At 42.3% G+C, this 14,768-nt stretch overlaps 1 protein-coding gene across 2 annotated transcripts in view; it reads right to left on the bottom strand.

The window, feature by feature from the left end:
* The window catches only part of SCAPER (S-phase cyclin A associated protein in the ER), a 284,324-nt gene that overhangs the window by 152,554 nt on the left and 117,002 nt on the right, over positions 1–14,768 (bottom strand). For both annotated transcript variants that reach the window (XM_044279884.1, XM_044279885.1), the window contains exons 10-18: positions 14,145–14,306; positions 12,290–12,365; positions 10,927–11,044; positions 10,487–10,598; positions 8,838–8,978; positions 8,067–8,222; positions 7,835–7,977; positions 2,672–2,753; positions 1,213–1,365 (exon numbers count right to left, since the gene is read on the bottom strand). In XM_044279884.1, the coding sequence (XP_044135819.1) occupies positions 1,213–1,365; positions 2,672–2,753; positions 7,835–7,977; positions 8,067–8,222; positions 8,838–8,978; positions 10,487–10,598; positions 10,927–11,044; positions 12,290–12,365; positions 14,145–14,306 (1,143 nt within the window). The remainder of the gene's footprint in view (positions 1–1,212; positions 1,366–2,671; positions 2,754–7,834; positions 7,978–8,066; positions 8,223–8,837; positions 8,979–10,486; positions 10,599–10,926; positions 11,045–12,289; positions 12,366–14,144; positions 14,307–14,768) is intronic.

Raw genomic sequence — 14,768 nt, 5'->3', positions numbered from 1 at the left:
ACATAGCAGGGCTCAGAAGGAAAGGAGCAGCTTTTGGAGCATGAATGTTGCTGAAAGTTTTTCAAAGAGTCCTAACTATTTTGTTTTTCTGTTGACAGAGCTTTGCCAGTTTTTTTTTTTTTTATATGCCTTTTTCTAGGTTCCAGTTCGGGGTACATACAGTTTTTTGGTTGCCAAAATACAGCAAATCTGTAAATGTATTTTTTTAATGGGGTTCACTGTGCATTATAAATCAAATGTTAATTGCATTCTTTGTATTTATATGAGTACTGTTATACCTAAGTTATATAGCATTTTTGCATGTTTTATTACTTTTGGACCATAATTCTAAAAACAATAGCATTTTTCTTTTTCCAATGGAAGAGCTGTAATAGGGGTTGGTTTTGCTGGGTGGCCTGTATTTATTTATTTTTGTATCATTTTGGGGTACACATGACTAATAACTTTTTATTCCATTTTTTGGCAGGTGAATTGACCAATAATAGTAATTCCTGTATTTAGATTAATTGTTACAGCTAGAGATGAGCGAAGCAAGCTTTGGATGCTACATCCGAAGCTCGCTTTACAAAAAAAATTGTTATAATACTGTACAGAGATTCATCTCTGTACAGTATTAGAATGCATGGGCTCTGATGAGCCGAAGTAAGTTATTCACGAAGTTGCGCAAGACTTCGTTGAATAACTTTGGTAATTGATTACAAGTTACAACAGAGATAAACCACTTCAAAACTTGGAACCGAATTTGGCTTTGGTTCCGAGTGGTACTTTGGAACCGAAGCTGAATTTGGTTCAAAGGTTTTTCACTGCAATAATCAATTACCACGCGACTTTGTGAATAACTTACTTCGGCTCATCGGAGCCCATACATTCTAATACTGTACAGAGATGAATCTCCATACAATATTATAACAAATGTTTTAGTGAAGCAGCTTCGGATGCAGCCTCCGAAGTCACTTTGCTCATCTCTAGTTGCAGTGTTCACCGTGTGAGATAAATTTTATAATGATAGTTAGCCTATTAGAACTAATAGGCTTCCTTAGATGGGAAACACTGGCTATTTTCAGGCCTCTAGTTACCATGGATTGGACACAGCTGTTCTCAATGCAGACAGCATGGGTTCAGCTCCTGAGCTTGTACCACAGTACTCTGAGCAAAGAACCTCCTATTGCAGTGTACATGTATTATGGGTTACGCGAAGGGGATAAGACTTACCATTACTCCACAAAGAGTGCACTGCTTCTTCCGTTCATATGGGGTAAGTTTAGGTGCATAGTCTGTGTTTGCATGTCTTCCACTGCTTAATTCCGCAGCTTTTTCTTTCCGTTGTTCAATCTGTTCCAGGTGTCTGCGAACACCCTCATCATGCTGAATTTTACAAATAAGAGCTGTGAGATTGTGAGCTTATGATACATTATTACCACTAAGAATTAACTAGGATGTTTAAACAGTGCCTACGCTAAGTGACCGATGAACGTAAAGTCACTGGCCTAGGAAGAGGCCAGTGTGCAGACCGGTAAAAATGTGAAAAAAAATTATAAATAGAAATGGATTTGTTTGTTCATATGACAAATGGACAGACCGACCCGTTCTTGCAATGCATTTGTGAGACGGATCCGGATCGGTCTACAAATGCTGTCCGTTTGCATGCAGATTGCCGTATCCGGCAGGCAGCACTGCTTGCCGGATCACTCTGCCGCAAGTGTGAAAGTAGCCTTACACTAGAAGGACTAACTATGTTGTGTAGAGATAGATTGATTATTTTTTTTCTAACATATTAATGAGATATCCTATATTTTTATACTTGGATTTTGGTGTTTTCTCTTTGTAGACCTCTTTATAGCAACTGCATGAAGAAGAACTAGATCAACCATGCGTAATTCAATTAAAATTCCTAGATAAAAAGCCCATTCTCCTATAAGCTAGATTCTGTACCACTGAAGTCCTAAATAATATGTGCATTGTATATGAAACTACAAACTAAGTAATGCAACATGTAGTCACTATCTCCAACTCGAGAGATATATGATTTCTGTAAGCTCCACCAGAAAACACAGAGGCACTCGAAACAGACAGGCTGCCTCCACAGGACTGCATGCTATCCCGATGCCTCTAATCACAACCAGAATGCTCCTCTGATGGTATAAAGGGGGCTTGTAGCTGGGAAAAGTGAGTCGTATTAGAGAGGTCATGCCGTAATCTGCAGTCTCACAATGCTAATTGACTCTAAAGCCAGGATGCGGTGAAGCAGTAACACAGGAGGCTGCTGGAGAGCGCTCTGCTCACAGATTACATCTAGAGAGGGAGAGACTGGCCCGAGGCACAGGAATCATTTGGGGTGGGGTGCTGACTGAAAGCTTCAGGTCTCAGAGGTGGTTTACTCCAATAGACTAAATGACATGTCCTGTCCTCCCTGCACAAACTAGGTGGGCTACATCCAGCTTATCTGTCCCAATATCTTGCTTTCTAGGCTCCGAAATTAGGTAAGAGAATGCTTTGAATGGTTCCTTCTGCCACGTAACATATACAAAAAAAAAGAACCCCAGGCCATAATTTGTGACTAAATAGAAAACATAGGTATCTTAATTTAATTCTACCTAACCCTCCACATGAGGTATAATTATTATATTCTGACAAATGTGACTGCAGGTCCTCGGAGTCCTAGAATACCAACCTTGAGCTGGATCTTCTTTTGCAGTTCTTCCATAGCCTCTTGCTGTGCTGCTGTCAGAGCGGCCAATCTTTCTTCTCTGTCCCTTTAATTCAGATGTGACATTGATCAGTGATTAATGAACGGAACAGAAAGAAGACAGGACAGGACGTTGTGCAGCTCACAATGTAAGCTAGTTCATGTCAGTAATTATTCTGATTGGCCAAATAGGCTTGAATGTGAAGCTGGACTATGGGTAGAATGGCACTCAAATATGAGATATAGTGGAAGACAATGCCTCTCTAGGACGACCTACATTGTATTAACTGCTATAGGTACATAGGGGGTCATTTACTATGCTGAAATACGCGTATTTCAGGAGCAGATAGTGGTGCAATGGTTAGCTGCACCGATATCTGCAACTTTGCCCCGCTCACGCCAGGTCTAAAATAATGGGCATGGCATGGGCAGGGAAGGGATGGCAGGCCCGTCTCCTTCACTATTTTCTACGCCCGTTTCAGGCATAGAAAATAATCTAAATGTAAGACAGCTATGAAGCTGTCTTCCATTTAGAACTGGCGCTGGATGCGTCTCCACATAACTTCGGCAAATCCATCGCCAGTTTAGCGCTTTATTAAGATCGGCGTCTAAAACGCTGGTCTTAATAAATGTGCCCCATAATTCCTTCATAGGCACAGGCAGTAGGAGTGGGGTATTCATTTCTATTATATATGTGGTATCATTCCTTTATAGTTGTTCAAAGAATGGAAAAGAAGTCTTTGATGCTATTATTTCAATTCAACACATGAACCAAAATGCTGAAAGGCAATGATGTTAAAGCACAGGCTCACATGTGGACATGATTTTGTAGTTTTAAAGTCTACAAACACATCATCACACGTTCGTGGTTATATTGAGTTAATTATTATTTTTATTAATTTTTCAGATCCCTGATATTCTGTTCCTAGTTTGAGGCAATTCTCATATGTTTGCATCCCACCCAGTAATACATTCTGGATGTGAGGTCTCCACATTCACGACCTCCCGCAAAAGGCTCTGCTGTTCTTATTCTCTATATTTTGACGCAACCCGTGTGATTCACTCCCCTAAACAGGGGCAGACTGGCCATAGACCCTACAGGGAAATTTCCTGGTGGGCCAATACCCAAAGGGCTGCCTCCTCATGGCTGTCAGCTGGGTACATAATGGCCTGATGCCCTCAGCATTATTTAATGCAGGAGCGTCAGGTACCTATACACTTAACCAATGGCTGCAGGTGCCCTTCTGAATTCAACTGTATAACCATCCTCAGGATGGTCAAACAGTTAAATACTGTGGGGAGGGCGACAGTAATTTGTGCTGCACTGTGGTATTTGCACTGGGGCGGTATTTTGTGCTGCAGTATGGTACTGCTGGCCCCGCCTACTTCTACTGTCCCTGCATACCACAGAACTAAATACCATTGGGCAGCACAAAGTACCTCCCTCTGTAGTGCCCATCAATATCTGCCATGTAATATCTAACCTTGTAACATCTAATTTGGATATGGAACATGGGGATTAGGTGAGATGTGGGACACAACACCAGGCCAGCCCTACCTTCAGGATGCTGCCTGGACTTTCTCTAATAATGACTCCTATAGCTCCTTCAGTAGGATGTACCTGGTCAGAGGCAGTGAAATGGGCTCAGGAGGCCCTAAGGGTATCCGCCCACTGGGAAAATTCCTTGTAGGATCTATGGCCAGTCCACCCCTGCGGTTGATGCCATCTTTTAAAAAATATGTTTTTCAAAATGTATGCCCTGTTAGGGTGGATTCACACATGGAGTAAATGCTGTGGACCTGCACAGCATAAATCCACAGCATTTACAGCACAAAGTGGAAGACATTTTAGAAATCTCATCCACACATTGTAGAGAAAACCTGCAACGTTAACTAACTTGCACTGTGGGGTTCTTAAACTGTTGCTGGGGGTTTTACCCACGGCTTTCAACCCTTGCTATGCAAAGGTACAATTTTGGAAAGTTTTTGCAATGGCAAATCCACAGCAGACTCTTCTCCCCTTGTGAACCCACCCTAGAGCGGAAAGCTTTGTCAGTGATGGGGAGTGCTCTTTGTTGACTTGCTGCATTCACTATTTTCGGCCCAGACTACCACTACTATCGTACAGAGGCAAGATCAGCATGAAAACTGTTCATCTGGTTCTTTATGGACTGGATTTCCATGCTGGATAAGTGTAGTGATGTGGATATCACTTTTAATATTTACACAAGCAAAAAAAGATCAGAAGAACCTGGGTACACAAATTAATAAGGTATTTTATTTTACAGTCATGCTGGTATATTGCTACAAAAACACAGATAGGCTACTGCAAGGCTGGACAAATCCCAAATTGGGTAGCAAATGGCGCTTGGCCATCACGGTGCATACAATATGTGCAAGAACATTTGAAGTCCATGAAGACTGCTGTCACCATGGATGAATGGCCATAGTAAAAGCCCCCATACAAATTAGTGTATTGTCAGTGATGAATGGCGGGTTCGGCCAACAACCTAATGTGTATGGGAGCTCCCAACAGATTATGATACGGGAAAGAAGGATCTGGCAAAATTATTTTTTCACCCAATCCTTTTGTACTCTCAGGAGATAACCAGCCGCTGGCAGCAGCTTTCTCTTCTCTCTCTATTGCATATCCATACATGTCTGGCAGAACTGAAAGTGTATGGAAGAGTTGTGGGGAAGGGGGGATTCGGGAGACAGTAATTGAAAGTAATGCTAAAGACTTTGCTGCCAGGCATATTTATAGGTGCTATACAGAACCTATGTGCAAAGGAAAGAAAAGCTACCATAAAGAAATCACAAACATTGTGTGCACTTTCCAGCAGTAGTCAAGATTTAGAAGACATTAAATGTGCAAAGTTTAAGAACCAGGAATCAAAATATATTTGAACTTCACAGTTAAAGGGGTTCTGCAGTTTTTTCCTCTGGATAGATCATCAACATCTGATCGGCGGGGGTCCGACACCCGGGACTCCCGCCAATCAGATGTTTAAGAAAGCAGCGGCGCTGGCAGTAGGTGTCGGACCACCGGCGATCAGATGCTGATGATCAATCCTCTGGATAAAAAAAACTGCAGAACCCCTTTGTGATAATCCATTAGTTTTTTTTCTATGCACTGATACTTTTTCTATATACTGATATATACTATATACCTTGGACTTTCTCAATATGAATAGCTTCAATGTATTGCTTAAAGATATTCTATATTTTTCAACCCAGCACCTGGATTTAAATGCTTTTGTAATTCAGTTATTTGCTGAAATCTATTAGTATAGCGCCACCCGCTGTTTGCCCTTTTTCTAAATTCTCTGTCCAGCTCACTCAGGTTAACCCTTTAACTGCCACCAGCTGCAGTGGAAAGGACACACCCATGAGCTGCCAGCTTGAAATAGATCTGGCAGAGCAATAGATGGGCAGATCTCTGTGAGGTGCAGGACTGGTTCTAAGTTTGTTACAAAGAGACTGTCATGTACTATATAACATTTTCGTTTTTCCATAATTCACAGGACAACCCCTGGAATATAATCTCAGGCTTGACAGAACGAATTCTTTGTTCATTCATGTTCCTCATAGATATAATAGTCAAACTGTTAGCATGCTGGCCAGTACACTGAGAGTAAATAAATTGCACCATGTGCCTATCTACCAGCAGATGAGTGAGACATTAATCCATCAATCTTTAGGTCTTAGACAGTAAATCTGAGTTGCTTCCATCTTAACTTTATAAAACTAATTAAAAAAAAACTAAACTAAACCATGGACAAGCAAACCCACCGCTACCTAGGTTATAAATCAATATAGCAGTCATCAGAAACAGTTCAACAATTATTTCTCCAATTTGTGAATTATCTACACTATGCCTGCAAAAAGATTTATGAGTTTGCAAATCAGTGATGTAATTTTATATTTATGGCTACAAGACGTCACATTTTCCATAAGAAGAGCCTCATGCGGTCTAAACCTCTCTCTAATGGCTCCTAAAGTCCTATTAGCACTCCGGATACCGAACTGCTCCCCAAGCACAGCTCAATACTTCACTATACTGTCACTTTTGCAGTGAAATTTAATTGTCAGCAGATGGACACTGGGAAAAGAATATGCACCGACTATAATTTCTAGACGCAACATGATAGCAAAGTTTGGCTACTGAAAATATTTCAAAGGCTGGTCGTATACTGTAATAGGATAGGGTTGGAGAGTCTGAAAAACTGTAATGGTGGGTTTACACGGGCAGAGGGGCAGCCGACTATCGGGAAGAAAGGGTTCCCGAACAGGTTATCAGGTCAGCGGGTGATCGGCTGCACCTTTAGACGGGTAGACTGTCTGGAACGAGCGTTCCCAGGAATGTTCAGCCCTGATAATCTGCCCAACTATCAAGCCGTGTAAACCTGCCATAACCTTCAATATCGATATATACACTTGAATATGGCTGCATCAGCAAGACGATCATTCACCAGACAACAGATGTTCAACGATCAAGCTACCTCCTAATGTGTATGGCCACCTTGAAGAGGTAGTCCAGGATTTTTGACACTTTTTAACTAGCCCTTTTGGCATGTGATACCTAATGCAAGAATAATACTCACCTGCTCGTTCCGAAGCCCTGGCTTAGTTCAGCATTCTTCTGAACCCGAGAGCTTCTTTACTCCTGGTTGGGATACACATGGTGTCACATGCGCCGCTTGGCAATGATGTGATCCCAAGTGGCACGTCTGTGCTTGGACACGCATACATAGGCGCACATGACCCGGTCTGTATACCATTTAGATGTAAATAAGTTGGGGAAGATCATGGAATGGAACCAGGGAGATGGAATGGAAAGGCAGGGTGCAGGTATGATTCTTTCATTAGGTATCACATGTAGAGAGGGCTAATTTATAAAATCCAGGAAGGAGGCAACTCCAGGCAGTCTAAGGTAAGCCCAGAGGTCAATTAGCAGCTTCTTATGCACGCTAGTGTATTGCAATAATTTAGCAGCAGGATGTACATCCCGTAAATATCAACCATTCTGGAAAATACCATAAATTCAAAAATACATGTCAGAGCAGTGCAGAAATAAGTGTAGAGCTTTCTGCAGAGAATAAAGAAAAAAAACTAAGTCTAGGGTGAGACCACCAGGAGCTACCTTACCTGGCCCTTTCCCTAGCTGCATCCTCTCGCGCTCGCTCCTTTTCTTGTCTTTGCATCTCTATTCGAGCTTCTTGCCCTTTCCTCTTCATTAACAGCTCCTCAACACGAGCCTGGCGCTCTGCTTCTAGCACTCGCTTGCGTTCCTGAGCATAAAATACAGAAAATAGATGCTGGCAGATGCTCCTAGTTTATGTATCTGAAAAACTATTAGCTGTTTGTTAACAAATATTACCTGCACAGCTTCATCACGAGCTTGCTTCTCCTCCTGACGACGCTGACGTTCTTCCTGCAGCTCATTGAGCCGTTGTTCATATTCCTTTAGCTTAGCTAGGACATCATGGCGCTTGTTTTGAGCTTCTAAGGTATTAATAAAGGCAATCTCATTTACCTGTAAAGCAAAACTCAGAATTAATACGGTAAAGATTGGTGGGGGTCCAACACCTCCCCCCACAGCTCAGCCGTTTGTGGCAGCCACAAGTGCCAGAAACACAACAGTGATGGAGCTGGAAGCAGAAGGCTTCCTCCACTGTGTAATGGCCGTGCAAGAGTACTGCACCTCAGCTCCTATTCACTCGCAATGGCTACTGCAAACAGCTGATTGGCCGTTATACCCTGGTGTAAACTGCAAAAAAAGAATTGACAAATCATGATGTTTGCCAAAAAAAAAGAAAAAGAAAGGTGGGAATGGTCAACAAGGAGTAGGAGTGGCCTCCAAGTTTTAGTCTAATTTATTAAAAAGACAGAGTAAGAAAAACTAATTTTGGCACCAATCTACGCCTGCTATTTCATGTTCTGACTCTTGGATAGCCACAAATTCACCATATTTATTAATACGCATGAGCATTTTAGTACATTTGGCATCTAACACTTCAACCATCTCCTTTCTTAGACTAGCATATTGTTGTATTAGAACATTATAATCTAGACAAGGTCTCTATAATACTGCACCTGAAATTGAATATTTTATATGTTACACTAAGTGCACTACTACCAAGAGACATACCTTGGCCTCCTCCTCTTGAGCCTTCTTCACAATGGCTTGTAACTGAACCTCCCGCTGAAATTCTGCATGAAGAAGCTTCTCATCCATCATTTTGCGCCTCTGCTCAAGTAATTCCTCCTTCCATTTTCGCACATCTTTTTCCTATGAAATAAAAACATCTCCATTACAAAAAATGAAGACTACTACAAAGGGACTATCCTCAGGATCGTTCATCAATATCAAATCGGCATTGGTCTGATACCCGGGGCTTCCTCCAATCAGTTGTTAGAAGAGACTGATGCTCCGTGAGCACCGTGGCCTCTTCCTAGACCATGTGACGTCACCGTACATCGGTCACGTGTCCTAGTTGCAACTCAACTCCATAGAAGTGAATGTGACTGAGCTGCAATAGCAAGCATAGCCGCGGTACTATGTACGGGCAATGACTTGGTGAGCTGCTGGGACCCGACTGTGCTCCCTAGAGCTCAGGGGAGTGCAGCGGCTCTCTCAAACAGTTGATTAGCGGGAGTGCCGGGACTCAGAACCCCACTGATCTGATATTGATGTCTTAACCTGGGGATAGGTCATCATTAGTGATAAGTGAAGCAAGTTTCGTCGGCTACATCCGAAGTCGCTTCATTCAAAACTTCGGATTAATACTGTACGGAGATCCGTCTCGGTACAGTAGTAGAATGTATGGGCTCTGATCTAATCTGAAGTTAGTTATTCGCAAAGTCGCGCGTGACTTAGTTGAATAACTTTGGTAGTTGATTTTTAAAGTGGAAATCCACTTTAAAACTTGACACCGACCTCAGCTTCGGTTCAGACTAGTACCTCGGTACCTTGTAACATACAAAGCTCGCTTTTCTCATCGCTAGTCAACATTATCATTTGCTGAATAACCCCTTTAAGTAAAGATCAGGGGCGCAACAAGTAACCATGGGGCCCCATGGGAAAATCACCACTTTCAGCAACCTTTTCAGAAAAGCTTACAACTGGTCTTCCTAATGAGCAGGGCTAAAGCACACAGTGATGTCACAGTACAGGCATAATGTACGTGGTGATGTAATAATAGTGGAATAATGTGCACACTGAAGTCACAGTATAGGCATGGTGCACACAGTGATGTCACAGTACAGGCATAATGTACGTGGTGATGTAATAATAGTGGAATAATGTGCACACTGAAGTCACAGTATAGGCATGGTGCACACAGTGATGTCACAGTACAGGGATAATGTACGTGGTGATGTAATAATAGTGGAATAATGTGCACACTGAAGTCACAGTATAGGCATGGTGCACACAGTGATGTCACAGTATTGGCATATACACACAGTGATGTCACAGTACAGGGATAATACTTATAAGGCCTGTTCCACACTAGCGTAATAGAAAATGTACGTAATACAAAGCAGCAATATGTCCATATGGCAGTTTGCATGTGTGTGTGAACAGTGTCACAGATCTGTAAAGCTGATGGATTATTTCTAGGGAGGCAACTGAATTTGAAGAATATGTAATACTGATGCAAACATCTTCATAGACTTCAATGGATGCTTCCCATGCTCACAATGGATAAGAGAAGAGCGTGCTTTGCTTTTTAAAATACTCTCATAGATTAATTACTTCCTTCTAATGGTCAATTTTAGTGAAACCCCCCTACTCACCCTTTCCAAAAGTTTCTGAAGCTTGAGGGATTTCTCTTCCCGCAACTTCTCCCTCAACTGTTGTGCTTTTAGCTGTTTCTCTTCGTGCTTCTTTTTGGATTCCGCGATTGTCCTGCAAAGGAAATGTCAATTGGGATGTTAAACCAGACCACAACTCAGGAAGCTTGACTGTATTAGAATGACACAATACACAGAGGTCTTACTGTACTATAAGCAATGCTGAGTGTACGGTCACACATCTGCAGCTTTTCACAGTAGCAGCAAAGTGGACGAGATTTAAACAAATCTCATTCGCACTCTGAATAAAAAGTCACTTTAGGCCTGGGCTACGGTATTCCGAGACTTCTTGTAGGCCTGAGTGGTTTTAACTACCGAGTGACAGCTGCAGTCCACAAGATTACCTCATGTGTGATGTCTAGGCTACTGTAGAGGAAGCTGACCTTTTTCTGGAAGGTGAAGACAACTTTTCATGCATATGGATTCCATGACCTGGTGGTCTAGATGGTTCCTCTTCTACTATGTCTCCCCAGGATGTGTTCTGTCTCCAAGACTCACGTGCTACAAAATGAAGCAGGCATTGAAACAAACATGTACACAAGGACAGGGTTCTCCTAGTGTTATCATACAACACTACTATTCTAATTTCCCAGCTCTGCCTCGTCATACTATACACAGTGCTTCCGAGGAAGAGTGACTGGGAGGAACTTCTAGCCAGTGGGGTAGGTTTTGTCTTAATACTTTAAAAGCTTTTAATTATATGTACACTGAAATCTCAGATACATTTTCAAAGTTATCCTTTACAACAGGGATGGCCAACCTGAGGCTCTCCAGCTGTTGTAAAACTACAATTCCCAGCATGCCCAGACTGCCTACAGCAGGGCATGGTGGAGAGCCAGGGGTTGGCCATCCCTGCTTTCCAATGCTCATAAGCTGGAGTCACCCAGTTTTTACCGGACCAGGACCATGCATAGATCTACAGATTACTACAGCCCTCTAATACATACATTCAAGAAGATCAGAACAAACTGCTAGGAATAATGTCATTTTTGGAATTGGTGAGGATCTCAGGAAGAAACGCACTTATGAACCACCGCTCTTTGATCCACCAAATTTAAAAAATACAGACGCTGTCTCTAGGGGACTATTCACACATCAGTGACTCATGGATGTGTGCTGTCCATGTTCTCCACAGACCTCCGAATCATCCATTCATATTATGTGTTTATTCACACATTCTGTAGGAAAACAATTGAAGCATCTACTACTTTGGTCTGTGTAGCAGACCATACACATCCATTCAAGTCTATGAGCCCATGAAAACCACTGACAGAAGACAGACGGCATCCATTTTCTATCTGTGAATTACACTGACGATTAGTAGGAGATGCTCTGGAAATCCCCTTTTCAGCCTAGCAGTGCACGTAGTAAACAGTTGACATACGGAGGACAGGCGTTCTCAGGGAAGACTTTTTCTGTAATGCCTGCAGCAGGTGCATCCTCCACTTCTGTCCTCCACGCTGGCTCCGGTGTGTCCATGTTCTGGTCCCCAGAATGGGCATAGTCACATGCTCAGCTGCAGCCAATAACAAGTGGCACATCACTGCTGATACCAGTTATTGGCTGCAGTGGAACAAGTGACCATGCCCATGCATAATCGGATGTAAACAGTCTCGCGACCGGAACATGGATAAGCAGAAGCCAGTGGGGAGAACTGGAGCAGTAGGGAGCAGGTACGTATGAATCTTTCATTTCAGGCAGGCTGCGGCATTCGAGAAAAAGTCTTTAAAAGTTTTCTTTCCATACCTTCGTAATCTGCTAAAACCTCATTCCAGTCCATGGACATGCCACTAAATGACAAACTTCCACTGCCCACACTAGCCTGAAACAAAGCGACATGAACGTAATCAATATAAACACGGTACATAATTATTTACAATATGCAGAAATTGTGACTATAAAGACCAAGCCAAAACTGTAGAAGATCCTGGCTTGCATGGCTGTATCATTTTAAGAACAACGGCTACCATAAATCAATAGCTATATGCATTTTTTCCTGTATGGATGGCTCTGGATCCGCTTTTCAAACATTAGGTTTCTGCCAGGATTCCAGTGTTTTTACAGCACATAATGTGTATACAGTGGAAATGGGAGCAAATATTTATAGGGCGCCTGTCGGCAGAATCAACCATATTAAACCAGGTATATTGCGGGGTAGGGTTGATCCTGCTAATTAAAATGATGACTGTCTTGTGAAAATCAGCTGCAGCGTTCTCAGGAAAGAAGGCTTTTATTCTTCATGCAGATTAGGTCTTCAGAGTGCCAAGGGCGAGGACAGCACTGGAAAGGTGAGGGGCCCCACCATCCTGAGGAATAACCCTTAAGGCTACTTTCACACTAGCGTTTTAGTTTTCCGGTATTCAGATCTGTCATAGGGGCTCAATACTGGAAAAAAACGCTTCAGTTTTGTCCCAATTCATTGTCAATGGGAACAAAACTGAACTGAACGGAATGCTCCAAAATGCATTCCCTTCTGTTTAGTTGCGTTCCCATACCGGAGAGCAAACCGCAACATGTTGTATTTTGCTTTCCATCCTGGGATGCGGAGAAAGACAGATCCAGCATGACCCACAATGCAAGTCAATGGGGATGCATTTTCTCTGCCACAATCTGCCACAATAGAAAACAGATCCGTCCTCCCATTGACTTTCAATGGAGTTCATGACGGATCCTTCTTGGCAATGTTAAAAATAATACAACCGGATCCATTCATAACCGATGCAGTTGGTTGTATCAGTAACGGAAGCGTTTTTGACGAACCCTCCCGGATCCGGCAAAAACGCTAGTGTGAAAGTAGCCTAACTTGCATAAAGGTGGACATTACTTATCTGTGGTCATTTCTGTGTCAGTTTCAAGTCTGTCTGCGCCAAATATATAAAATTGTACACCTTAATATATTTGGCGTAACTGCAATGTGGTTTACACCTCTATGTGTAAAAGTACACCAGGGGGTTGTCAGGCATGGAGTTGTGAATTTTGCCAAAGATGCACATAGTAAATGCGCCATAACCCAGGTCTAATCTTACTAATATCCTTAACCATATGAAAAGTGGCGAGGCTCACCAAATGTCGCAGAAAACACCAGAGTCGACTGAATAACTTGTGACATTATTAAGGCACAAAACGGATGTATTTGATTTGATAAATGTCACCCTAATAGAATTTTTTTCTCTAAAACGCTACAATTGTTTTTCACAAGACAGGTATACCTTTTAAAAATGAGCAGGATCAACCCTACCAGGCAGTATGCCTGGTTTAACAGGATTGATCCTGCTGACAGAGGCTCTTTGAGGAACAAAATTATTGACTGCCCATATGTCATCATATAAACATGTTATATGAATGATTCCTTTTATAGGCAGGAGTGATCTGATAAACCTTGCAGGGTCATGGGATATTATAATCTCAGAACAATGCAGGCCGTTATTTAGGACGGCTCGCATTCTGCTGTTAGAGACTTTGTGCATTATCAGAAAGCTCTGCAATTACGGTACGTACGACCAATACGTATAATGGAATGTTTTAAACGTAAGAACTATGACTGCGATCAGTGTTACCGAGCACCGATATTAATGGCGGATGTACAATAAGCAGAACGCACCGAGAACTCGCATTCATTGTCTATTTCAATGTCGTTTTCTTCCGCCTCAATCTCTCTCGTTAGTTGCTCCTCTTCTGCGATAGCACTGGCTATGGCCTCTTCATTAGCTTTCTCCAGACGATCAGCAAGCTCTTCTTTTTTGGCAAGAACCTCTGCCATAGACTGTGAGTAAAATAGAAGGCACAAACAATGAAAAATAAATCAGGACCACCAAAAAGGAATAAGAAATGTCATATATATGCAAGCAACAAAAAAGAACCCCGACAGTATTAGAAGTATGGTTGTGCTAGGGTCCGTACATTCTCATAATCACTATTGATAAAGCCTTAAAGGGATTGTCCAGGTGTACTTTCCTTTCCGATCTGACATTAAATGTAGAGAAACACAACTGCACGATAGGCAGTCGGGTGGTAACATCCAGCGGGCTTTGGGCATGGGTCTTAGGGTATTTTCTCACTTGCGTTGTTTGATTCCGGCAGGCAGTTCCATTGCCTAATCAGGCAAACTGTATGCAAATGCATGTCATTTTTTCTGACTGATCAGGCATTTTTCAGACTGATCAGGATCCTGATCAGTCAGAAAAATGCCTAATCAGTCAGAAAAATGCATTGCAATACCGGATCC

Source organism: Bufo gargarizans, chromosome 2 (genome assembly GCF_014858855.1).
Source record: "Bufo gargarizans isolate SCDJY-AF-19 chromosome 2, ASM1485885v1, whole genome shotgun sequence".
Taxonomy (NCBI): domain Eukaryota; kingdom Metazoa; phylum Chordata; class Amphibia; order Anura; family Bufonidae; genus Bufo; species Bufo gargarizans.
Note: the sequence above shows the minus strand (reverse complement) of the source record. Positions and strands in the feature narration are given on the sequence as shown.